Source organism: Epinephelus moara, chromosome 10 (genome assembly GCF_006386435.1).
Source record: "Epinephelus moara isolate mb chromosome 10, YSFRI_EMoa_1.0, whole genome shotgun sequence".
Classification (NCBI taxonomy): Eukaryota; Metazoa; Chordata; class Actinopteri; order Perciformes; family Serranidae; genus Epinephelus; species Epinephelus moara.
Window position 1 is genome coordinate 5,504,046 of NC_065515.1, and position 26,944 is coordinate 5,530,989.

At 40.4% G+C, this 26,944-nt stretch overlaps 1 protein-coding gene across 4 annotated transcripts; it reads right to left on the minus strand.

Moving 5' to 3' along the window:
- Nucleotides 1-766: 766 nt before the first annotated feature.
- On the minus strand, nucleotides 767-26,266 carry slain2 (SLAIN motif family, member 2). Of its 4 annotated transcripts, none has more exons than XM_050055230.1 (9): nucleotides 25,526-26,266; nucleotides 22,306-22,448; nucleotides 13,860-14,027; nucleotides 13,023-13,196; nucleotides 12,574-12,927; nucleotides 12,315-12,461; nucleotides 10,963-11,046; nucleotides 6,043-6,250; nucleotides 767-2,475 (listed from the first exon to the last, which is right to left on the minus strand). In XM_050055230.1, exons 1-9 carry the CDS (start codon nucleotides 26,005-26,007, stop codon nucleotides 2,409-2,411), a joined length of 1,827 nt encoding a protein of 608 aa, XP_049911187.1. In that variant the 5' UTR covers nucleotides 26,008-26,266; the 3' UTR covers nucleotides 767-2,408. The 4 variants fall into 4 exon arrangements, with proteins under 4 accessions (XP_049911187.1, XP_049911185.1, XP_049911188.1 ...); XM_050055228.1 differs by having other exon boundaries at nucleotides 10,963-11,049; nucleotides 25,526-26,265; XM_050055231.1 differs by lacking the exon at nucleotides 10,963-11,046 and adding an exon at nucleotides 6,700-6,738 and having other exon boundaries at nucleotides 25,526-26,264.
- Between the last annotated feature and the right edge of the window lie 678 nt (nucleotides 26,267-26,944).

Below are 26,944 nucleotides of genomic sequence, written 5' to 3' on the forward strand. Positions count from 1 at the left end.
TTCCAAAATTCATAAAAAGTGTCATAGTATAGTATGTCGACCAAATATCATGAAAAATGTCATAGTATAGTATGTCGTCCAAATATCATGAAAAGTGTCATAGTATAGTATTTCAAAAACATGTCATAGTATATCATGAGAAAATGTCATAGTATAGTGTTTCACAGTCAGAGGGACAGCTCGGTCCTGGACTGTCCTGGAGACCATCGAGGAGGTGAGTGAGAGGAGGATGTTAGCCAAGCTGATATCCATCATGGAAAACACCTCTCACTCCCTGCATGAGACTGTCCATGCACTGTGCAGTTCATTCAGCAGTAGACTGCTGCACCGATAGTGCAAGACGGAGCGCTACCGCAGGTCATTTATACCATCAGCTGTCAGACTCTTTACCAGCAACATCTGATGTAATGTAGCACTGTCATGTCTGCTGCAAATCACTTACAGTATATGTAAATATATATTACTCTATACACGTTTTATATTTTTTAATCTTTAATTGTATTTTATTGAAGTTACATTGTCACCCTCCTTTTTCTGTCTGTGCTTTGAGCTGCTGTGTCATGAAAGTGTGGCACAAATAAAGTTTTATCTTATCTTAGACTTTGTGAACACAAATTTTGACTGACAGAATGATTACTGCTTGAATTGAATTTGCAGTCACTCAAATATTTAGTGATTTAATTGATGCATTACGGTTTCTGTTGTCTTAAAGTAATCAAAACCAATTTGTAAGTAAGCATAGGATTCCAAAAACAAAACAAGAAAATGACTTTTCAGCTTTTATTTGAAATGTGACTTTACACAGGGAAACTGAATGTCATGTTTGTGGATATAAAAAAAAAGTTCAATAACAAAAACTTTCACACAAAAGGTGTGGTATGTCTTTTTGCAACATTCGTTCAAGCTTCCCACTGAATCTGAGCTTTGACAGAGGCACCTCTCTTTAATAAATAGTTTCATTTACAGAATGAGTAATTAGCTATAAATATGAAGGCGCATTTTAAACACTTTTAAAGCAATTATAAATGTATTGATTTTAATTACAAAAAAACCCAAAACAAACAGGCAAGCAAATCAATCAAGCAGAGATGCAAAATTGCAAATAATATTGGCAAAACCAGAAATTGGCACAAAATGATAAACAAACAAACAAAACACGATGTTCAAACTCAAGTGAAACTTTAAATTATAGGCACTAGTTTCATAACACCCACCACACCATTTACCAGAACAGCCTCCCTAACACTGGCACACCTTTCGATTTGTTTTTATAGCACAAGAGGTAAAAGCCAGGAAAACTTATTCAACTTGTTCTCAAGACATTGTTCCATATTCTTTTCATGGCATGAATGATATACACAGACAGAAATCTGTTGAGGGAATTTAATGGACCACAGCAAAGTTTTCTCGATTTAACTGGCTGAATGGGTGATCGGGGACATAATATGTTATTGAGTTCAGGTTTCTTTGTTTCTGATATAACTCAGACCTGATGTCAAGCTGTTCTTAAACTGACCAATCTTAGCACTTCAATGGAAAAGTATAATCTTGGCAAAATGTGGTACAAATCAGAACCGAGGCTTTGGCCGAGGTGTTATCAATCACCCGGGTTTCTCACAAGCTCTGATTTGACACTTTGAAAACAATAAAAGGCTTTGGAGACTTAGCTTGCAGTTGAGGTTTAAAAATGTACATTTTTAACAATTGTAATCTTAAAAGAAAATACTGATATGGATGTTTGGACATATGTTTTTCTTTAAATAATTTGAATAAATAATTTCCAAAACAAACTTGTGCATACATTCTGGCTGATTTTACAAGAGGAGAAGATTCTTAAATGTCATACCCACACAGAGGTGCTTTCACTGTTGCAAGACATCAACAACTCTCTAACATTACGGGACATTTCACCTGCACAGCATCATCATAGAGATCGCTCACCAACATCTGTTAAACACAGAGCATAAAGAGAGAAATGCGTGGAAACATTTCAACCTGAGGGAGGTGGAAAAAGGAACAAGGAAGAGGAGTGGGAGGAAAGCTGGGTAATGAAGTGATATAGACTGTCTGACAGATGATTGCAGTCAAACCAAGGCAGGTGATGTGTCCTCTGCTGGCTGAGCTGGAGTCGGGCTGGTTTCTTTGGCATTTTCTGGGCTGTCTGTCTGCACTACATGCCTGACGCCTCCAGAGCCAGACCCCACAGAGGAACACGATGGGAGGTCCTCTTTGACGTGATGTGGACACTGTCCTCTCCTTTTTTAAATTCTGGATTGTATATATTTTGGGACATAGTCTCTCTCTTTCTTTCTTCACTGAAAAATGTATCTAGGTAGATAAAGTGCCATATTGTAATGTCTGCCTCCTTGTGTTGATAGTTTGACTGGAGAGCCCCCTGCTGGCCCAATTCAGTAACAACCTTCTCTCCAGTTGTCACCTGCACCGCTGCCATATGTCCGAGGAACAGGAAGAGATCTGAGGAGATGACAAAGGGCATATTCAGGGGAATATGTTGGTTAAATTTTGTCTACAGCAATATAGACTAATTATCATTTACATAAGTGCAAGATGTATACACCAATATTTTACACCGTATAACTAATAATTGTTTCTTCAAATTCTTACATATTTAAAAACAAATATAATTTTTGAAAATGGTTAACCAGAATCTTTGACACTTTTGTTTGACCATTGTATACGTTCATGGATTTATTCTACTCAAATGAAAGATTATATACATTGTGTTAAACTAATAGTAATATCAAAAAATGCATTGTGAACTTGTTGATTCTATACGGTAAATTTTACACATGTAAATGCAAAAATAACAAAAGTTGCTCACAATTTCACTGGATTTCATGTGAATTTATAGAATATATTAAGACTCTCAAACATAAACACTAAATGCTAAACTTCCTGAAGAAGAGTAACACATTAAAAAAAAAAAAAAACCTTTTAATTTAACCTCCCAAATGACCATTATCATCATCAATACTCACCCCCTGATATGCAGAATTTGTGAGAAAGACTTTTTTGTTGCATATCTCCAGTAATAAATTATGAATTTACAGGGATCCACATTTAACAACAGCAAAACTACATCAAAACATGTGTTAACAAACTCAAACAAAAGCTGTGCAGTATAATCCAAGTCTCATTTATCCTGTTGTGTGTATATATATGCAGTATTTGCCATACAGACAGTCCTTTTCCACAGGGAACTGAATTAAAAGTGAAACTTGTGTATTCTCTCTTTGAAGCCAGACTCCATTGACAAAAAAGTAATTTTACTTTACAGCAGCTGCTGCTCTACCACTGCCTTGATCTGTAGATTGTTTGTGTTATTGTGTGACTTTGGTGAATCCGAACTAATCTTTTAAAACAACAAAGTCAGCTACATGAATGGCCTTTCAGTTTGGTGGCATACCTGTGGGAGTTATTATCTCAAACTCAGCTCTGCCACAACACAACCACACTGCTCCACCTTGTGTTAAGATATATCATTAAAAAAAAAAAATCATTTGTCATAGAATAGCATGTCATACAAAACTTTCATATAAATGTCATAGTCTAGTAAGTCATGAAAAAATCATTTTAAAAGTCATAGTTAGAAGTCATAAAATAATAAAAAATAAGTCTTAGTATAGTATTTCATAAAAACGAGTGTCAAAAAGTCACAGTATAGTATGTTATTAAAATTTTTATTAAAAAAGTCATACTATAAAATTTCATTTTAAAAAGTACATGTCATGAAATAATTCATTAAAAGTCATAGTATAGTATGTCATGCAAAGTAATTTAAAAGTCAGGATAGTATGTGATTTAAAGCTATAGTGCGTAACTTCTACAGGTCCGTAAATGTCCGTTTCACCCAAGCCACTACTAGAGGAGATGACACAATGCTGATTAAGCCGATCGGCTCCTCTAACATCTCGCGGTATTTTTCAATATATATCATTTTTAGTATGCGTGTCGACCGGCGACATTCCCGCGCTGGCGCACAGGAAATGCTTCCTCACAACAAGAAGGGAGGGGGAGGAAGAGCGGAGAGTGTCATAGCAAGAGGTAGAGCGCAGGTAGAAAGAGAAAGCAACATGGCGGAGAAGCGGCCGAGACACGGTTCAGAAGTGGATCCTACCACAAAGAAAAAGCCTGGACGTTCGGCTGAAGGTCTATTAGCAAAGAAGGAAAGTGACCGACGGAGAAGGCAAACAAGGATTTGTATTGGCGTCGCTTTTCCTCGGTGGAGAGCCCTGAAGGAAGAAATTGGGCTGAGGGCAGACACGGATGTTGCCTTGCTGCTGTTGGATAAGTAAGTGACTTGGTTTATAATTATATTATGAGTAGTATGTGTTGCTGTTACATGTACTGGACCTAGTACTTTATTATTTTCTTGGAAATGGTGCTATGAACGTAATGTAATGTTAGCAGCCTGGTGTTCGCCACGGTGTGTAGCATTGTGTACACGGTGTGAAGCGAGTGTTACTCTGTTTACACGGTGTGTGGTGACTGGCGAGTGTTACTCTGTGTACGGTGTGTGGCGACAGGCGAGTGTTACTCTGTGTACACGGTGTGTGGTGACTGGCGAGTGTTACTCTGTGTACGGTGTGTGGTGACTGGCGAGTGTTACTCTGTGTACACGGTGTGTGGCGAGTGTTACTCTGTGTACATGGAAGTGCCGCCGGCTTATTAGTTGTAATAACGCATTATCCGCTGGGAGGCGACAGAAGTTACGCACTATAGCTTTAACAAATCATTAAAAAGTTGTAGTAGAGTATGTCATAAAAAAGTCATTAAAAAGTTATAGTATGTCATTAAAAACTGTATTAAAGAAAAGTCAGTTTAGTATGTAATTAAAAAAAATCATTTAAAAGTCATAGTATAGTATGTCATAAAAAAGTCAGCCAAGTTGGTCTTCAGAAAATTCATCAAAAAGTTCTATTATGGTATGTCATGAAAAATATCATTAAGTCACAGTATAGTACGTCATCAAAATTTCCATTCAAAAATGTCATAGTATAGTATGTTGTAATTTTTTTAATTAAAATATTCATAGTATAGTATGTTATAAAAACGTCAATAAAAAGTCATAGTATAGCATGTCATCAAGATTTTCATTAAAAAAAGTCATAGTATAGTATGTTATTAAAAAAATAATTTAAAAAAGTCATAATATAGTATTTCATAGAAAGTCATTAAAAAGTCATAGCTATGTCATTTAAAATTTCATTTAAAAAGTCATAGTATCGTATGTCATAAAAAAGTCTTTCATAAGTCATAGTATATTTTGTCATTAAAAAAATTATTTAAAAAAGTCATAGTATATTATAACAAAAAAGTCATTAAACAATCATAGTATAGTGTGTCATCAAAAATTTCAACAACAACGTCATAGTATAGAAGGTCATCAAGAATTTCATTAAAAAAGTCAGTATAGTGCTTCATAAAAAAAAAAATCATTAAAAAGTCATTGGTGTGTCAAAAAAGCCAGTATAGTATGTCATAAAAAGTCATTAAAAAGTTAGTTTACTTTGTCATTAAAAAAAATAATTAAAAATTACAGTATATTATCTCATTAAAAAAGTCATAGTATCGTATGGCATTCAAAGTTTTGGCAAGGTAAGATCACTGTTATCGTCAGTGGAGTCCGGCTCTGAAGAGAGCATAGATGAGTTGAACTATAGGAGTTCAGTTCTCCAAGGAAAGGGCTGTCTGTTTGGAAAATACTGAACATACGACTGGATAAGTGAGACTTGGCTTACACTGCATGAGCTGTGTGAGAGTTTGTTCAATATAGTTTTGCTGTTGCTAAAAACAGACCCTATGATTTCAGTTGATTAAGAATTTTCTTTGTTTTTGTATTCATCATTAACCAGAGTTATGTGAGAAAAACAAAGTGTCCTTCCTGAATTTATGTTTCTCTACCATTACATTGAGTCCATGTCTGAAATATTTGTATATTTGGATTTTTTTTTTCAATAAAGGTTAAAAGAAAAAGAAATTCAAGATGGTGTCAAGTTGTTTCGTCTGTTGCGTACATACCTGCGCACAGGTTGGGCCAATTTGCTGCGAGGCAGAGGGATCCCCCCTCCTGCAGAAGCACTGGGACGGGGCAGGCCACTGCGAGGAGGAGCCAGGGAGCGTGTGGGGGTGGAGGTGGCAGAACCGGGGTTAGACGTAGCCTTTACTGGTTGCCTCAAAGCCAGTGGGGAGGGGGTGGCTGGAGTTCGCAGCTTACTGGGAGAGGGGACTGAGGACAGGCAGAGCAGAAATATAGTCAGATAGAACTGGGTTATGTTATACAGTCTTTATATGCTTTCATAGGTTTCAGTCTGTCAGTAGTTTAACAATGAAGTAATGATCACAATGGTGTGAGATAGATATGATTCACATTCAGTATAACAAAAAATATCTATCAAACATATGTAGATCTTTCTCAACCACATCCATCACAAATGAAGTCAAACCTGTTATAATGCGAGTTTAGACTACAAAATAAACTCTATTAAAAACATTTAAAAAAAGAACATAAAAGCTAATCTACTCATCTTATTGATGTGTTGACAGAATGAGGTGACACACACACACTGCACTAGTGAAAACCAGAAGCACATAATATAGCACGACATCAATACAACCACGGCGTGGAACCACAATCACAATATTCAAAAAAGGTGGAAACCCTCAGTGAATACTCACTGAAATCACCTTCTTCTCCAAAGCAACAGGAGAGTGGGACTAGACAAAGACGAAGACAACAGAGACAGGCCTTAATTCAGAGCTGGGAGGAAGGTGCTGAGGATGGGTTTCAATGTGGTGTCTCTCACTGCCTGTTTGTTCTCTTAAACTGTGACGTGACATGGACCCCTGATCAATATGAGCAACAATCCTTCTCCTAATCTGTCAAGTGTGAAGAGCCCCACAGGTGTAGCAGTGCATAGTGATGGGACAGCAACGGATTCAGGAGTGTGCTGAGGGACACACTGTTTGTACACCTGTAACGTAGCCTTTGGTGAGTCAGTAACACTTCGATGAGTCTACTGAAGTAGATGTGATGCTAAATTACACAATATATTAAGGATACCTGGCATCAGGCACCATTTCAAAACTCATATTCTAATATATAAGTATATGCTCAGTTGCAAGTTTATTAGGTCCACCTGGATAAAAGTGATACAGTCTAATACCTGGCATGACCAGGCCTGCAGTAAATCACAAGTTAATGAAGGTTATAATGTTCCAGTTTTGTTCAACCTGTTTTTAAGAGGTGCTGATTCAACTTTATAATCATTTTGGAGGCTGTAGTTTGTAAGGCTGTTGAGCTATATATACAGAGGAGTCAGGGTATGAAATTAACAAAATATTTTGGGGGCAATTTTGGCCCCCACGGTCTAAAAAATGGGGGCATTTTCAAAATGTTTGGGGGCCATCAAAAATTGTAATTATGTTCTAACAATAAGCACATGAAAAGCAAAACCAACTAAGATAGTGTCTTCACTCTTCAGTAGAAACCACAATAAATAAAATAAATAATGGGTTACATAAAGTTATGGTTGCAAAATATCACTCAGATTTCCTATAATTCAACCAGTTTAAATGTGATGATTTAACCATTAATCTACTGATAGCAGTACTAATGTTTCACCACATTACAGTTACTTTTACTGTTAAAAAGGCCAAATTACTATAAATTCCTTAGATGCAATCTTGGAAGTAAGTNGCAATCTCGTTGATTATGTCTGGAAAATGAGTTGTAGACGTGACGGTAAATTAATTTAATGAAAATGAAATTATACTTTAATGTCAGATTGTAATACTGTTAAAAATATAAATACATATAGTTGTTTCAAAAACTTGGGGGCAATTTTGGCCCCTGGAACATGGCTTTTGGGGGTTTTCTTGGCTAAACTACCGCCAAATGGCCCGTGGCCCTTGCTAATTTCTGCCACTGAGAGGAGTGTGTCTATTATTAAGGCTACCCTCACTGATATAAATGGGGTGGACAAAATAATAGAGACACGTCAGCTAAGGCTGGGTGATATGGAGAAAATCAAATATCACAATATTTTTGACCAGTAGTAGCTCAGTCCATAGGGACTTGGGTTGGGAACCGGAGGGTCGCCTGTTCAAGTCCCCGTCCGGACCAAATATTGAGTGTGTACTGGTTGCTGGAGAGGTGCCAGTTCACCTCCTGGGCCCTGCTGAGGTGCCCTTGAGCAAGGCACCTAACCCCCCAACTGCTCGCGGCACCTGTCCATGGCAGCCCCCTCACTCTGACATCTCTCCACTTTGTGCATGTATAGGTCCTGTTTGTGCATGTGTGTGTATATGGACCTGTGTGTTAATGACAACAGAGTGAAAAAATGTAATTTCCCCCCAGGGGGATTAATAAAGTATATAAAATTTTTGAAAATTAATTAATTAAATCAAATATCGATTTATATATTGTTGGGTTAACTATTGACGCTTTCACTTAATACCTACACAATGAGATTTTTGATATACAATCACCAGTAAAGTGGATATAATGACTAAGTGCGTAAAGGCAAATAAACAGCTAGAATAGTCATGTAAGTGCAAAAAATTACATTACTGAAGCCTTTAAAACCAGCAGAAGACAACACTTAGGATATCCAAAATCTAAGATGATATCTAGTCTCACATCACTATTTCAATATAATATCAATGTATTGCCCAGCCCTACTCAATACAGTTCAACATCACCACAAACTGCAGCCCCCTTCAATTAATACAAAACACTTTCAACAAAACCTGAACGTTAAAGTCTTAATTAAGGTAGAATTTAGTGTAGAACTGCTTAGACTGCATTAGTTGTAGCTAGGTGTACCTAATAAACTGGCAGCTGTACAAAATATAAACATTTTAAACAAAAATGTGATACAGCAAAAATATATAAACATGACAAAATATTTATGTTGATCACTTCTGAGAAGGTTTTCAAATTAGAGACATCTAATTTGGGGATGAAATATTTAATATATTCTGCTAGTACAGAATATTATGTATAATGTGGTCACTCTTTGGTAATAAATTCTGTCATTGTCACTGCTAGGACTAAAAAATCAAACCAAGGCAAGCACATCTCACCATGGGAGGGCAGGTGCTGAGTTGATAGTCGTAGATGAAAAAATGGTGAATGACTCGCAACACTGCAGGACTCTTTGCAGAAAAAAATATAATTTATTGCACCGTGACGTACGTTTCGAGCTGTGTGCTCTTCGTCAGACCAGAGTGCTAGGACTGTCATAGACAACCAATTTATTTGCCTCTTAATACAGATTGTTTATAGGAAAATGTTGGTTTTTAAAGTTACCAACTTTTTATTATATGTTGCTTTTTTTACTGTATTTTTTTTTACCCCTTTTCTGCTGTAACAGTGTAAGTTTCCTCACTTTTGGAATAATAAAGGATTATCTGATTTTATTTTCTCGTCTGGCAAATAAGCACCACATATCACTGCATGACACGGCTGTCCAGATGACTAACAATGAAAAGCAGTTTATAAGGTTGAAAAACTTTTTCACTTCATGTGTTTTTTGCACTTCATGTACACAGATATGTAATGAAGACAACATGAATGTCTCAGTGTAAGCTATTTGCTAATGATGCAAGGAAAGCAGGAAGGACAACGATCTTGGTGTAACTGAAGTTAAGCTCAAGGCACAAACACATGAATGGCACTTTTCTATTTAAGTAATGTGACTGTCAACCATGGACCAGCAACAGCACAGAATCACTGTTTTGACACTCTGAGCCGATATGAACGGTTTTAGATTTTTACAGCAACATGTCAACACAATCCTCGTGAATTAGCTTTGACCTTTAAAGGTCCAGTGTGTAGGATTTAGAGGACTCTGTTGGCAGAGAAAGAATATAAAATAATAAGTATGTTTTCTTTAGTGTATAATCACCTGAAATAAGTATCATCATGTTTTTGTCACCTTAGATTGAGCCATTTATACCTACATAGGCAGCAGGTCCTCGTCCACAGAAGTCGCCATGCTGTACCACCATGTTTTTTTTGCAGAGGCCCAGAACAGACAAACCAAACACTGGCTCTAGATAGGGCCATTAAGGTTTTCATGTTGGCCTATCCGCGATAACACAAACTGCATCGGAAAAACACTGATTTTCAACATGAAACTGCCTTATCCGGTGTTTTCACATGTTTATAATAACAGTCTGTTTGCTTTGGAGAGGAGGAGACCTCTGTGGATAATTTGGTTCCCGATTAAAAACCTCCTGAAAGTCTGGATCAGAGAAGTTGTCAGAGAAAAAAGGAGAGCACACATGAGTAGGTGCTGAGCGAGTGGACTATCTGCAACGAGCCGAACAGCGTTGGAGAAACACTGATTTGTAACGTGAAACTGTTTTATTCAGTGTTTTTGCTGCTTTTAGTAACCTGGTCTGTTTGTCTTGGAGAGAAGGACACCTCTGTGGATAATTTGGCTCCAAGTAAAAACCTCCTGAACAATGAACACTGAGGGAATCCTAACCAGAAGTTCACGTTTGGTTGCATTCTGCAATCCTCACCACTAGATACCGCTAAATCCTCCACACTGCTCCTTTAAACTGTGAACGTTAACTCCTTTTAGTATGATGGCATACTCGTAGGAGTTAGAAACTCAAGCTCAACTCTGCCAACAACCACCCTGCTCCACTTCTTTCTTTTTTCCTCACAAAGAAAGCAACAAAAACAGAGGCTAAACCTGCACACAGATTTACCTCACAGTCTCAAAGCTGGCAACTAGTGCATTAACGCATCTTCTTCAAATCCATTTCAGCTCCATAGAGCATAGCCTTTTCACCATATACACTCTATGTGCATCAGTAGCCTATGCCTTAAGTACACAGGCAACTTTAATATGTCATAAACTGTGCAAATGACTGTGAGTGAGATCAATCTCACAGCCTCCAGCTGATTTACGAACAGGCCGTTACCTCTCAGGGCAGTAGGACTTTGGAGGTGCTGTTTAGGTTTCGGGGAGGAGCGAGAAGGGGTCGAGTATCTCGGGAGTTGAGCTGCTGCTGGAAAAAAGGGAAATTTCAGCATGGGAGTCAGACTTCACTCTGCCTGAGTATCACAGCATTACTGGAGAAATAAAAAAGGGTGCCGTTGAGGCAATGAAGGCTGTGGAAGCCTGCGGTGCAACTTGAGGCCACTAGGGGGCTCTACAGCCAAACATCCACAGGCAGCAGACAGAGCAAAGTGCCAGTGCCATGGTCAGGTTTAACAGCCAATCAACCAGTCTCAGCACAAACAGAGAAATTGAGGCTGGTTTTGGTTACACATGCTTTACAGTGAAGAAGTCAGTGAAAGAGGCAGAGATGGAAGTGTCTCACATGCCCAGTGCAGCCAAAGCTCAGATAGAAAAACTCATCATCAGGATATTAAACCTGTCAGCTGAAGAATTACATCTGTTTTGGATGAAGTATACAAACAAAAAATTTAGAAAGATTCCGCCGTAAATTTCAAATATCAGCTTTAACGTATGAAAAGTCCAAAGGCTCAAGCCACACGAACACCCTGCCCCTCAGGAGGCTGGTTAGGACAGGATAAAGGCAGTCGCTACACGTTTAACCAGCTGAAACCTGCTCTTTGACCCCTGTCCTCTCTGTCCCTAGGAAGAGAAGGATTACCGTTTCTGGATTAAGGACAACACCATTATCTTTATCTCCCATTACAGGATTACATCAAATGGATAGTCTTAATCTGAAGAGGTGGGATTCTCAAGCTCTCAAAGAACATAAAACCCTTGGACACAAATGTAAAACAATGATAGTGTCGCTGATACCAAGAGTCGCTCTAGATTCTCAGTGTTGCTGGCGCCATGCTCTAATTCTGAAGGATGAGTGCGTTTCTTTGAAGTGAAAGTTATGCCAGGGTGATAAGAGGAAGGAGGCGTGTGAATAAAAGATATTACAACTGAAAATGATCAAAGACAAAGAGGATCCCCAAACACCAAAGCCATGGCACTACAAAGCAGCACAGTCCTTGTAGTGTAGGTGCAGCCAGAAGGATTAACAGAATTCCCACTCGCACAATGACTAACAAGAGATTACACAGCCTGTCGTGTTTCTGAGTGTTCAGTGTACTTGGAGAGCAAAACAAATATTAATATAATGTCAGCTGACAACACAGTGATAACAACAATGAATGTGACAATCTGAGTCTGGAAGCTACTGAAATCTAAAGATTCATTTACAACTTTGAAGGGTTTCTGTGTTTTGCAGTAAAATGGATTCAAATACAAATATGACAGGTTTTTGTATGTGTCTGTCACAATACTCACTAGCAGACTGGTTCTGGTGTCGAGGAGAGCCACCGTTTGGCACTTGCAGGTTGGACTCACAGCTGCGGCTGTTCTTGACGGGCTCTGGGGCCTGGGCTGTCGCTGCTGAGGAGCGTGTGAGGTTGGGAAGACTACGACGCAGCTTTTCTACAACAGCAACAATAGTAGAGAGTTAGATCAGGCAAAATAATAATTTCCTGAATCACACATTGAACAGCTTATGTCCAGCACTTCCTGAACCTCTGCTGGCTCTGTTTACCTTCATTCTTCACCACATTGGTCTGCAAGTCGTGCCCGTGGCCCTGCAGAGAGTGGCGAGGCTGCTGCAGGCGGCTAATGATGGGCTGAGGCGAGCCGCGGCTGTGGCTGTATTCGATAGAGCGGGCAGGGGAGCGAGAGCGGGGAGAATTCCTGGGTGAGGCGCGGGGAGAGTGTCGAGGGGAGGGGCTGAAGCGGTTGGAGGGCAGGTGGAAGGCCGGGTGCACCGCCTCTTCTTCATCCTCCAAACTGTGTGCATCCAGCTCCTGGTCACTGAAGGTGCTGCGCCGCAATGAGTGGCAGGACGAACCTGAGCTCCGCCTGGATGCTGTTGCAGCGTAATCTTGTCTCAAACCTGACAAACATGCATACACTCAGTTACAACACCCTATAAACAAAGTGGTATGGTCACAGAAAACTACTGGAGATGACAGTGGTGCAGGTACATACTCTCTTCCTGCATGCGTGCCAGTATCTGGACATCAGTGACATCATTGAGTTTGTAGGTATTTGAGGAGCCCACTGAGTCCTCATCCATTTCTGAGGTGCTCAGTTCACTGTCCACTGATGACTGCGGGCTCACAGCCGGAGGATTCCTCTCTGCTGTTGCGTTTCGCTGGTGTGCTGGCAAGAAAACCATTTGGGAACACTTTAGTGACACATATCCAACAACAGATATTCTGTAATTGTTAGGGGCCAAGTCTACCAAAGAGATTTTTTCCCTGGGGCCAGTATATTTTTTAAATTCTTTGTGATAGGAATGCCACATATTTACGCTGCGCTACAAACACTACCAGCATGACGAGATGCAGGGTGTGAATTCTGCTCTGAATGCTGCTGGTTGGGTTTTTTTTCCTGAGCGCTGAGAATTGAAAAATGTTAAACTGTGGATAAAAACACTGCGCTCGTCACAGTCACTTCATACGTTCAGTCACAGTGGAGGAGGGACACATACCATGAAGACAACCGTCACATCTTACATGCACAAGTGCTGAATAACAACAACAGAGGAAAATCTGTTAATATACTGTTTATATATGTTTCCTCTCATGAACCCACACAGATCATCAGGTCTGTCCTTTCTCCCTGCGTGCTTCAGCCTTACCCTCATCCAAAACAAGTACTCTACCTTGTACTGACAAGTTTACTTCCGCAGATTTTCTGTATCATAGCAACCAGATGCAACCAAAGTGCTCTCAAGGGCTTCCAGCTGGGCGTTTGCGGAGGAGCGCCTGGCATTGTCAGCAGGGAAAACGGGGCCTTAGTGAACTACAAAGAGACACATACCTGCATTCCCGGGCATTAGTTGCTGTCTGACAATGGGCACTCTGCTGGGGGTTGAGGAGGGGGAGTTGAAGCCACTGCTGTACGGGCTGTTGGCTGCGTTTGTGCTATATGGGCTTCCATAGCCCTGCTGGTTGTAGGGGCTTCCATACAGGCTCCTGCGCTTGTTGGCTGCAAACAGAACCAAAACATCAGTCAGTAAATGCTCACTCTTTGACATTACTCTGCATTAGAGCAGACAAAATAATGTTATGTAGTCTGAAGATCCACAACCAAAACTTTGCACAAAGAAATTTAGAAGATTACTAAGATAAACCAAGTCATTGTTGGCTTTGAACAGAAAACGCGACAAAGAAATGTTAGTGGTGAACACACCAAAATCAAGCAATACATTGTAACTTGATTTGATCAGTACTTGTCTATTTATTCCGTTGCAGCAATGCTGAATCATTGCATATATGTCTGAAATGTCACATAATTTCTTTGTTCATGCTGCTATACCTCTACTTTATCATAGATTAGTGTAATTTTGTTCCGATAACAGTGAGTTGAAACTATCAGCAAAAGGTAGAAATGTATGGCTGTCCCCCGAAACAGTGATTCTTTATGAACATCTGGGGCCATATGCATCAATGATGTGTATGCACAAAAACCATGTGTACGCCTTTTCCCGCACATAAACTGGTATTTATAAAGGAGGAATGTGTCGTGAGAATGTGTGCACTTCACGCATTCTTTAGACCTAGTCTATGCATGGTTTTAGGACATTAATATTAACTGAGAGACAAATAACATTGTTTTTAGGCTGTTTGCAAATTTCACTGATTGTGTTATTTTTGCAGGCTACACTGCACTCTGTCAAATGTCAATCAAAGGCACAAATATAAAGTTAATTTCAAATTAATTATGAGAGATGAATTTCATCATTTTTTCTATTTACATTCATCTCCCTGTTAGTGATTGTTTAATGTTTTCCTGTGAAGTACTTTGTAAAGCCAGTTTCAACATGAGCATTCTGAATGAATCATTGATGATCCTGATGATTGAGATTTTACCATGATGATGCTCTGCAGAAATATGAATTAGTGGTACGAACAAACTGCCACTGCTGCGCCTAATGACAGCAGCTCTGGTTGGAGAACCTCGCTGATGCTACACAGTGGGTGACATTGCACTCTCTTTTATTTCTCATTGACAGGTCTAATAAATGTTGGAAGTGCACAAGTGTCAATATGCAAATGTATGTTTAAGGGCATTTCTATTATGGCGAACAGTGGGCGTGGAAATGACGCTTGTAAACATGTGCCCATCGCCACAATGATCGATATTTATAAAACAGAATCAGGCTTATGCATGGCTTTATAAATCTGATAAAAAGAATGCCTTTGTGCGTACACACAGTTTTAGTCGTGAGTCAGCACAGAGTTTTATGCATCTGGCCCCTGGAAAATACCAGCCTACAAAATGTCAGTGGTAGCAGATGGGTGAAATGCAGAGGTCAAGATGCTTCGGTTTTGGGGAGGAACCAAGTTCTGAAAACTTAACTGCCACTGTTTCATGTGCCCAGTGTTAACATACTACATCTATACACTGTGACCCATAAAACACCCAGACAAAGGCCGTTGCCCATTCCAGTATTTACAACGCCAGCAGTGTCTGCTCATAGCCGGCACCTTTATGAAAGCTCTACAGTGTGCTGGCAGTCTGGTCGAGTCTCTTCAACCGTATGCTGAGTATGGGCCTGATAGAGAGCTCCTACATCATCAGGCGGGGAGACACACTTAACAATGCATGGCATTCAATAAAGACGCACAAAGAACAATGCGATTCTCTGTGAAATCCAACGAAGCAGCAGTCAAAGGCTCCAGTCTACAGAGTCCCTGGTCTCAGTCATGAGATCAGACTCTGCACAGGCTGCTGTGCACTGGGATAGGTTGGTGGTTTGAATGGTTGATGTCTCTGAGCCTGTTTAGACTAACTATTAACACACATTTTAGGGTGATCCGATTACAAGGGGACAGCGCTAAATACATGTCTAAACAACCACCAAGACTCATTGTGATCCGATCACTTTAACCACTGACTGAGGTGGTTTGGGTGCATTTGACTACATATCTTTTGTAGTGTCAACACTTATACATCCCGGGGCGTCGATGGCTTAGTGGTAGAGCAGGTGCCCCATGTACAAGGCTGTTGCCGCAGCTGCCCGGGTTCGACTCCAGCCTGTGGCCCTTTGCTGCATGTCACTCCCTCTCTCTCTCTCTCTCTCTCTCTCTCCCTTTCACACTTGTCTGTCCTATCCATTAAAGGCTAAAAATATCTAAAAAAAAAAAAAAACACTTATACATCCCGATGTGTCCCAAACAAGGACTACGTTATCAATGCAGGACTTGGTGGTTGTTTTGGTGCGCTAAAAGCTTTATAACTCAAATTTCAAATTGGACAAAGTGTTGCGTGACCATCCAAGGTTTTGCTCTATGGAAGGAGGTCTTGAATCCTGCAGACAGTAATATCTCCAGCTGTACTGACATGACTAGCAAGCATGCTACAGAGCAGCTAGCAAAAGTGTGGACATAATAACTGAGCACGGGGCAGTAACAAAATCTGAACACAAGTGGTCAGTGAAGACGCAAAATAAGCAGAGGTGTGAACAGCGACGTGTCTCGGCTGTCCACTTGTGTTCGGATCACAGAAACGCATGTTAAGACTAGGTCTAAACAAGCTCTCTGAGTCCACTTGTTTATCCATCCCTCTGTTTCTTTCTTTCTCTGACTGGATGTGTTTACACAGCTGGGTGGTGACTGAAGGGGAAGCCTTTTAAGATCAGCTGCCTCCTCTTTCCAATCGCTCCTTCCACTTTCTCCCTCTCCTCCTGCTCTGCACTCTGTCCTGCTGCATTATTTAGGAAATACCATCATGTCCACTCTGCTGAGGAATGTCAACAACACTGCAACATGTAGGTCTGTATGCTATGCACTTAAAAAAAAAGATACCCAATGTTTTCCATTTGAGAAAGTGAGGTCAACAGATTAATACAGTCCACCTGGTGAAACTAACCCCCAATATCAAGAGTCAAGATTAAACTGTGCCTGTCAAGCTCCACTGTGTGCTCTCAAACATAACGACATGCCTGCGAGTGCTTACAAACATGAATCATCCCTTGTGTCTGTGCACTATGGAGATAAAGGAGTCACACTTGCTATGATTAAGAAAATATTTCCCTTGACATTAAACAGTCTAAACTGGCTCAGACTTTGGAGGTCATTAGATGACAACGTGCCCTATCACAACAACTTGAGCAGTACATTGTAACGAGAAAAAGACACAGATCAGTCTGAAGGGATCCACAGCCCAGGGACCAACCAAAATAGACTGTCCTCAAATTCTCATGTCCTAAAACAAGAAGTCAGAAGAAGAGAGAAGAACTGCTGTGACAGTTTCGATTTACTGTGATATGAAATTGTATTAGAGGACTTTCCGTCTTGGCATTTCAACTGCGGAAAATTCAGAGCAGTTTCCACGGGCCAAGAAAAAAAACCCCTAAAGGAAGCCAGTACACAACAATATAAAATGAAGGTCTGGAGGGCTTAAATGGTGAAGACGAAATGGAAGACAACACTTGGCATTGAGGTCTACTTGTTATAAAAAAGAGAAGACATTAGGCTTAAAACAGCTGCAGGGAGCTTCAAGAATATCACAAGAAAAGAGCAAACAGAGAAGCTTTTGTAAATAAGAGAGATGAATACCATACAGCAGAAAAAGGTTCAAACTGGCAGAGACACGCAAGAAGGCGGTGAACTAAATGTACATTACAAGGTCAAAGCTTTTATGAGTCGGAGAAGAGCAGGTCAGCTATGTAACTGTGGCTGGGACCTCTCTGGTCTTGCATGAGCACTGGATCAACAGTGCAGGACAGCTGTCAAAGCAGCAGAATGGGAAAAAAAACGGTTTAATTGTTCAGCTTAGGCAACATGTGTTCTGACGTCTTACCGGGATGACATGAGTAAAGTAGTGCTGTCTGACTAGTGCAACTCAAAGCCATCTCCTCCCTGCTCTTAGTTATATAACTGAGGCACGTCATCTGGGGATATGATTTAAACAGGGTGTGCACAGAGACAAAAGGCTTGGTCACTACTGACACACTTAAACTAACATGTGTTTAAAATATGTGGATGCACTGTAGTGTGTATACTTGCTGATTGAGCTGGTTAGATTGAAACAAACGTTTTCAGGTATAAGGAAGTCGTCACTTTGACTCCAATCTTCCACAAGTGAGGTTGAGATGTTTCTTTTTTTCTTTGTAATTCCTTTGACACAAACTCAACCAACTCCATGGCAACAGGGTTTCCATGCTCCTGTTAGAGACCGGGTGTGAAGGAGAGTAGCCGGGAGCCATGAGGGTGTGTCTGTGGTGAGTCTCTTTCACTCACAGACACAAATGCTCTCAGACTGTGCTGCTTAAGATCTGCTTCATGTGCAGACTTTTTTGTTTCTTTCAAAAATATTTACGTTCTTGACGTTTATCTGATTTAATTGACATGTCCATCGAATCACAAAACTCCACAGAAAATATGTGTTGCTGGTGTCTTTTAGCAAGCCTTGGAAGTGGTGACAACATCAGTGCCAACTGAGGATAGAAGTGAAGGGAGTGGGGTGGCTGGTATCAGTGACAGGAGGGATATTTTCAGGACCATGGAGGATGACGTTATCCTCCTACCACACCTACAGTGATGAGATCACCACAAATAAGCACACGACCCTAAATCCCACTCAAGTGTCTAGTTATCTATAGTTGGTCAGCTGCAAGACAGATAGCACGCTTTGTTCACTAAGGGTCATCTAAGGCTTTATTTACACAACGGTTCTGAAGCCTAATTTTTATTATGTTATGCCTCAGAAATAAGCCTTACCTAAAAGCACAGAAAAAGCCCATAGTAGTCATAATAGAGGGAAAGGAGAAAGAAATGATTATTTCTGTGTTTTGATGAAAGTTGCATTACTGATTCCTTTGAGATTGATCATCAATTAGCCATCAATTAGCCATCAATTAGCCAAAAACAGCCTTTTCCCTCTTTTCTCAGCTTTATCCCTAATCAGACACCCAGTAAACATAACTGATCTTTGAAAAAAGCTGTGCAATCTGGATCCACAAAAGGGCCACAGTCAATCAATTTATCAGCCATTGTAAATATACCTTAGAGTCCTTGAATGAGGAGGTCATTGCGTGTCCTGGTGCCATTCAAGCTCTTGCATAATAGAACAGAGAAGATCACAACTACTCCAGTGGACAACCTTCAGCAGCCTATTGCTCAACACGATCCAACTGTCACATGGGCATACCGCTGTCAAAATGGAAATGACCCCTGCTCAGTTTAGCTGCGAGGATTTGAGGCCTGCTGTCCTCCTCAGTTAGGGACTACCTATAATTAGTGACAGTCAAAGGCTCAGAAAACAGACACAGACCAATCAGAGAGGCCCAAACGTAAAGTAGACCTGGGTAACATATTAAAGATGAAATCACTGTTTTGTTATGTGTGTTTTATACTGTATACAATGTTGAATTCTCAGTGTAAAGGACAATGAAACTTAATTAAAACTCCAGTGACATTTATATTTTAAACCTGAACAGCAGCACTACACAGCTCCAGCTAAACACTGAGGGGTCCAGAAGTTACTTAAACACTGATCAAACTATCAGAGAGTTGATGTGTTTCAGTTATAACACTAGTTTAACTGCATTCTGGTGCTATAAGATCCTTCAACACAGACCAGTTTAAGATTGTTAGTTCCACCATCTCTATATACCGTCAATTTGTGAGGAGAAAGTGATGCACTGGAAAAAGGAAAGACTTTGACAGATGTAAATATAAATAAATAAATACCGTACATGCCCTAGGAACCTAGGTGAGATCATATGGGACAAAATTATAAATATTTTGCAGACCCAGAGGTGAAATATAAATTAAACATCATTTTTCACAAGCAGGAGTAACAAAAGAATAATTCCCCTTTACACTACAAACACTCCAAAAGCCTGATGATGTGCATAGCTTTGAGTGTCTGTCAATCATTTGCTGCACATTCAAGCCTATATCTCAGGAAGAAGAGACTCCCAAAACATGCACGCATATATTCTCACAAACCCGCTCAGCTTTCAGTAACTTTTAACCACAAGTGGTGATAAATCTCCAAGTCAATGTGCCACTGATTTATTTCTAAAATGACATCACCTTCTCTGTGTCTGCCAAGTCATAATGCTGAAGCCTCCACTGGAGCTGCCACGATTAGTCGACTTATCGATGACTAATCGACTATTAAAATAATCGGTGACTATTTTAGTGGTCGACTAATCGGTTTGAGTCATTTTTCATAGTGCATACTCTTACTGCAGCTTCTTACGTTCAGATATTGGCAGCTTTACACACTCTCCCTTGACAGTGAACTAAAACCCTTTGGCGTGAGTACGAAACAAGACATTAGATGACGTAATTTTGGGGTTTGGGCGAGACAGACCGACATTTTTCAACATTTTAACACATTTTTCAATGAAACAATTAGTCGACTAATCGAAGAAATAATCAACAGATTAGTCGACAATGAAAATAATCGTTAGTGGCAGCCCTAGCCTCCACCATTCAGCGATTGACCATACAAGTACACGAGTGCTGTTCCTCTTCCCTTTAGAATAAAGGAAGCTAATCTTCACAATGGAACATTTATGATGGATGATACATCCCTCTGTGCTCTGTTTGTGTGTAGCAGTTATAATAGTAGTTGTAGAAATAAATGGGTAAACATGGAGTAATTTATTGTGTTTTCTTGTGCTACAAAAATCAATAAAAGGAAATAGTAAGATCATTACAGAGGCTCACTGCCATAAATTAAAGCTCTTATATAATTTATTACGATAAGAGGAATCATCACAGTATTTACAGCCCCTGGTTATCAGCCAGCAGGAAGGGACATTTCTGTATTTGAGTACAACCTCTACCTTTTTGGATCAATAATTATTACCCCCACCAAGGAGGTTATAGCTTTGCTTTGGTTTGTTTGACTGATTTTCAGCAAGATTACAGAAAAACAACTGACCAGATTTTCATGTAACTTGTTTTAAGTGTGTAGCATGAGCCAAGGTAGAACCCATTAAATTTTGGAGTGGATCCAACTCACAAGCTGGATACAGGAATTGTTTTTCACTGTTGTTAACACTGTGAGATTTGGCATTTTGCCTCAACGGAATAAATGCCATACGTCTTTAAGGTGTAGTGTGTATGATTTGTTGCATCTAGTGATGAGGTTGCAGAACTGAAACTTCTTCCGTATGCTAAGCATGTTGGGGAACTACGGTGGCTGATGCGAGAATGCTAAAACACAAAAATGTGAGCAGCCCTATCTCGAGTGTCACTGCATTCTGAGCTTCTGTAGAACAACATGGTGGACTCTTGGGGGAGGACCTGCTCTGTATTTCGATAAAAACAGCTCATATTAAGTTAACGAAAACAAAATGATTCTTATTTTGATGTGATTATAAAGTAATTAAAACATCATTTTGAATATTATATACTATTTCTGCCAACAGATGTCCCTAAATCCTACACACTGGACCTTTAAAATCCAGTAGATGATAGCAAAGTTCAACAGTAACAAAACAAATATAGAAATAAAATGACTCCATATCACAGTGCACATTGATGCATACCAGTAATCCTCTCAGGTAGCCTGAAGTTGCAAAACTTCACACAGACAGCAGTTGTTATGGAGCACTTGGGGACACTGGTTTCACGGGAGAACCAGAGCAAGAGTAACACCACCACAATGTCAACAACGCTTTTTTCTCAAATTAAGTTGTGGCTATGGAAACATGAATACACATAAATCATGCAACTAATTATACCCTTTCTTACAAATGTGAACTGTCTGCAATTACCTTAACCAGAGTTATTGGTTGTGCTTGCAGTTTTGCACATCACAGAAGGCTGGACGTTTGGCCTTGGTGTAGGTCTGACTCTGCATTTGCCTGATATACAAGAATAATTTACAACTGTCCCGGCAAATTATGTCACCATTTGAGTTCAAATTCTGACAGAGTGTTCAATAACAAACAGCTTGGAGCAGCTATGGAAAAATCACTGCTCTTTCATTATACTTGTAGTCTTTTACCTGACTACAAGTAGATTCAAAGTGAACTTTAATTGCTTTTATGATTCACATGAAGGGCTCTAATCACTAATGTTATGCGATGAGAAAAATGGAAACTGACAGCAAGAGACTGACGCAGGAGGACTTTCAACAGAGTAACCAACACAAAGAACTCCACTAGTGCTGTTTTGTAGCTCACCTCTACCTTCCAAAGAGAGGGATAAATTAAGTGTATCTCTGAAGTTGTTACTGTTTCTACTACGGCTGCTAAGTTAAGACTACACGTTTCATGTCCACTGCCGTTGTTTACCTGACATGGTGAGGTCCAGTCTGTGGATGAGTGAGCGCTTGGCTGATTCCATCTCAGGACTGGGGTTGTCAAGGGCTTTGCGGCACCACACAATAGGACTCAAGGCTTTTTGCAGGGGACTGTTCACTTTTGCCTCGTACAGCCTGGAAAAATGTGGACAGCATACACAATTGACACTGTTATATTGCACGTTCACAAAAGCAAAACAAGCAATCGTTACAGAAATATAAACTGTCATCTCTCTTTAACAGTGACCGACTAGGACAGCTCACACCTATCTCAGCTCATATGTGATGTGACCCAGCAGCTCTCAGAGGAAATGAGATCGGGGGGATAACAAGCAATCACAGAATTCCGCAATGTAATTGACAGATAAGGTGGACAGACAGAAAGCTTTTTTGTGACTGTGCTTGCTGACTCTAAAAATCACTATTTACTTTTATTCAGATCAATTTCATACTTCAATATTTGAAATCTATTTCTATGTCAATATTTGAAATCTACATAGAGGTGACCTGCAGATACCTTTTAGGCTTGTCAGTATAATCCTCACTCTTACAGTTAACATGTTGCATGTGTTAACTTAGCAAAAAAATGTGGTCGGTCTCTGGGGTCTCCAATAGCAATGAGGACAATGCAACCGTCAGCGCCTGCTGCAGCAAATGTTAAGAATGAACCACTGTCCCTGGCCCAAATTCTTTGGAAAAGTCATTGGGTTCAGTGCATAGTCAGCTGTATTGATTGAGACTATCAAACCCTCCTGATACTGAAGGGAAGACATAAAAGGTATAAAATAAGGCTACAGGCTAAATTAATCTACCACTACTTTCCTGTTTGTTGGTTACAGAGGTAATACAATTTGTGTTTGTCCTTAACCATTGAGAAAAAAAGAGAAGGGCTTCCACTAGGAAGAGAAATCTGTCAGCAGCTGTCAGCTCTGTTGCAGCCATAGAGGAAGCCTTTTATGATGAAGGCAGAAACATTACAGGCAAAGGAGCATTAGTGCAGAGGAATACAAGCCTGATATCTGGGTCTGCACCTTCTCAACGTTTATCAACACAATGACTATCATTTACATTTGGTGCAGCACATAGTAAATCTCAGCTCTCTGACTTCACGCGTCTTGCTCCATACATGAACTCACTGCTCTGACACAATGACAAGTGTCATGTCCACATGCAGTTGCTGGGGTGTGACAAGCATCTATTGATAGGCAGAGCACTGCGGGAGCAGGCTGCGTTTTAAATCCAGTCAAATGCTAATTCAGGGATTACAGGAGTCTATGACAAGAGCTGGCGAGAGCTGGGCACTACTGGGTAATCCCAGATATCAATCTGATCCAAAGGGCAGACAAACAGCCAGGGCATAATGAGACTGGCTCTTTGGGCATGAGTGAGCAATGTCTCAAAGTAGTCCGATGTCAAAAGGTTCAGTAGCTGGCACAGGCACACTGCTGCAAGCAACTGAGGGAAGACTTGATGTGCTCTGAGGATAATGGGTGGAACAAATAATGTAAACACTTATAACTCTGAAAGAACATGCATACCAATAAGCAGCATCTATATCCACTCTCTTTATACCATACATGTCACATTCCAGTGGGTTAGTTTCACTGTTCCTTGCCTGCCTGTATTAGGTACATGTTCTCATTTTTTAGGGGCCATTGCTCTTTTTTTCTTTCTTTTTTTTTAAACCAATGCACCTACAACTGTTACACAGATGATATATTGCTAAGTGCTGACTGCCAGACCTCTTTCATTGCTCTCAGCTGCTGTGAGCTGGCTTTCAACCAACTATGATCTACCTTTGTATTAACTTTAGTAACTGTCATTAAGTTGCATCAGGAGCTACGCCCTGAAGTTGCTTATCACAGCGTCATTATAATAGAAGACGCCAATCAAACAAACCCATCCTAACAGGATGGAGAACAAGGACAGTCTTCTGAGGACGGCACATCATTACCTTCATGTCTAGTCAGTAGCTGATGCCTTACAAATAACTACTCCATTTCTAGACCCTCTGTAAACCCATCTACCAAGTCTCCATGTCTGACATCAGCCGTGTAACACAGACTCTTCTCTGAGTGTAACTCTGCCTCTTCGAGGGATGTCCTTGAGTTGGGATGAGCGGCGAGATTCAGACAGCAGCACAAATCCAATCATACTCTGGAGTTTCAAGGATTACACTTCTAAAGTGTATCTATGCAAAGCCCCCTAACCCTAAAAGCACAGTTATATTACAAACACAATGTATAGGGAGAGGATTAAGAACACGAGTGTGGATGAACATGTAGGCTGATGTAACAGCAGAAAAAACAGATGGAACACTGGCACAGTTTTTGCCCATATTAAATAAGTGAAGACTACTTTGAGTGATGGTGCTCTGTCTGTTTTTTGTCTTTGTCAGCACTGTGCACCTTTTTTGGAGTTGTACGCACTGCTCTTTTTCATCACTGAATAACAGCAGACCAACATGATGTCATCCTTATCCAGGGATGCTATCAATAGCCATTGTTTGTAATCCCCACAAAAACAATGCTCATGAGCAGCTTTCTGACACTGACATCTATTCCTCCATGATGGGATGACTGTCCTATTTCACATCTCTTGCTGTCTCACTTGCTGCGGAGCACTTGTGGCTGTGTGCCAGCTGGTGTGCTGAAGGGAATTCAGAGGAGGAATATAACCATGACTACCTCTCCCACATGGCTGCTAGGCAGGAAAACAACTTTCAATTTTTTTTTGACTGTACACACTGATCTCCTGCCACCGCTGCCATGCCAAGCCAAGCCAATCTGCCACACATCATTAACAACAAAACGGTTCAACAGATGATCAGGGACTTCACGGTCCAGACAGCTGAGAGCCTCAGAGGCCTGCTTGATCAGTATCGGAAAAAATGCCCTAACTACGCAAGGTATGAGGTAATGGGTAGAGATTTGGCATTGTTTGTATGACAACGCATGTCTAGTATGATAACAGTCCGAGAATGGGCTTGTCATCGCCCACATGACTTGCCAAACAACACCCTTCAGTCAGTGATCCACAATGACACTCCTTCAGCACAGATGACTTCAGATTTCAGGCAAACTACTGAGAAGATGAAGAGGATGTTTATGCCAGACGTTTGTCGTGTTGGCTAACGTGTAGAGCAGCTGTCACCCAGCTCTGAAGACACAGACACGGCAGGAAAGGCAAGATACCTCCCAAAGACAACTCACCAGCTGTCCTCGTCTTCGTTTAGACAATCCATGTCTTCGAGGTCTAATATTTCCACTTCGTCTAGGATCGATGTTTCCCCTTCGTCTGAATAAACCCCGATGTCTGAATAACGTGAGTTCATACTCGGCAGAGAGGCGGCAGCCGATGCCCCCTCATAATCATACGCCCTCCTGAAACTGATTCCGTCGTAAGACAGTCTGGGGCTCAAACAGCGGTTATTCTCCAACAGCCCACCGTAGCCTCCCGTTCCGACGAACCCCACCCCAGGGAAGCCGGCCAGACCGGCTGCCATCCCCGCTGTCAGAGACGACGAGTCGTATCCGTCGCTGAGGGGTCTGTGGTTCCCTGACATCGCTCCGGACGAGGACAACATCGTCGACCGACTCCGAAGCTGTTCATTTTGCTGTTCGAGTTTCTTCACCAAGTCCTGGAGCTTCCGCACCTCCAAGTCCGCGTTGATATTTGAGTTGATATCCTCCATAGCGGCTCCTCAGCCCTACGAAAATATGCGGCGGTCTGTGGTGTTTCTAGTCGTTTCTCCGCCGACAGTGTCTTTGTTTGTTAACTTCACTGTTCTCTACGTGTTCAAAGAAGACACTTTGGTGTTACACTGACTTAAAAAGCTCAACACCGTCATCTTCTCCGGTTAATCGTGGTTGCGGACAGGGTCGAGGCCATTTTCATAATACTCGTCACCAACTGTGAAAGACCAACAGGCGGCGGCTAACGTACGTCACTTCGTTCAGTGTCGGGAGCGAGCACGTAACCAACACCTATTTGCACGTGCACGGATAACTACTCTGGTACAGACGCGTTTATCATTATTTTGCTACGGAAAGGTCGTTTTTACACACGCTTTAAAGTGGAATATGATTATTAAATTCAGCATTTGGGTAATCAAATAATATATAAAATTACTCGACTATTTCTTGACTTGATTATATTTTTAATCTAATAATTTCGTCATTAACTCACAGGAACGCAGTGCCTTGATTCATTCCTACAAGAAAATATAAAGTGAATGGCATGGTGACATAAATGATAAATAACTCAAAAGTATCAGTACTATCAAAAAGGGCGAAAGAAATCATTGTATTCTTGTGATTTTTAGTCACTTTATTCATCCTGATGTAGCAATTTTATTCTATTTTATCTTTTTATTTACTTTTATCTACTTTTCTCTTTTATCTTGTTATATTTAATGTCTTTTTGTTTTTGTCTTGTGCTGCTGTGATATTTGAATTTCCCCTCTAGGGGATTCAATAAAGTTTATCTTATCTTGTCAATGTGTTCAAAGATGTCTTGTAAATTGTATGCCTTGTTTTCTTTTTCTTTATTTTGTGTTGTTTTGTTTTGTTTTTTTTATTGTTCTTTTTCTTCCTGCTTTGTTGTATTTTAGGTAGCCTTCTGTAACATCT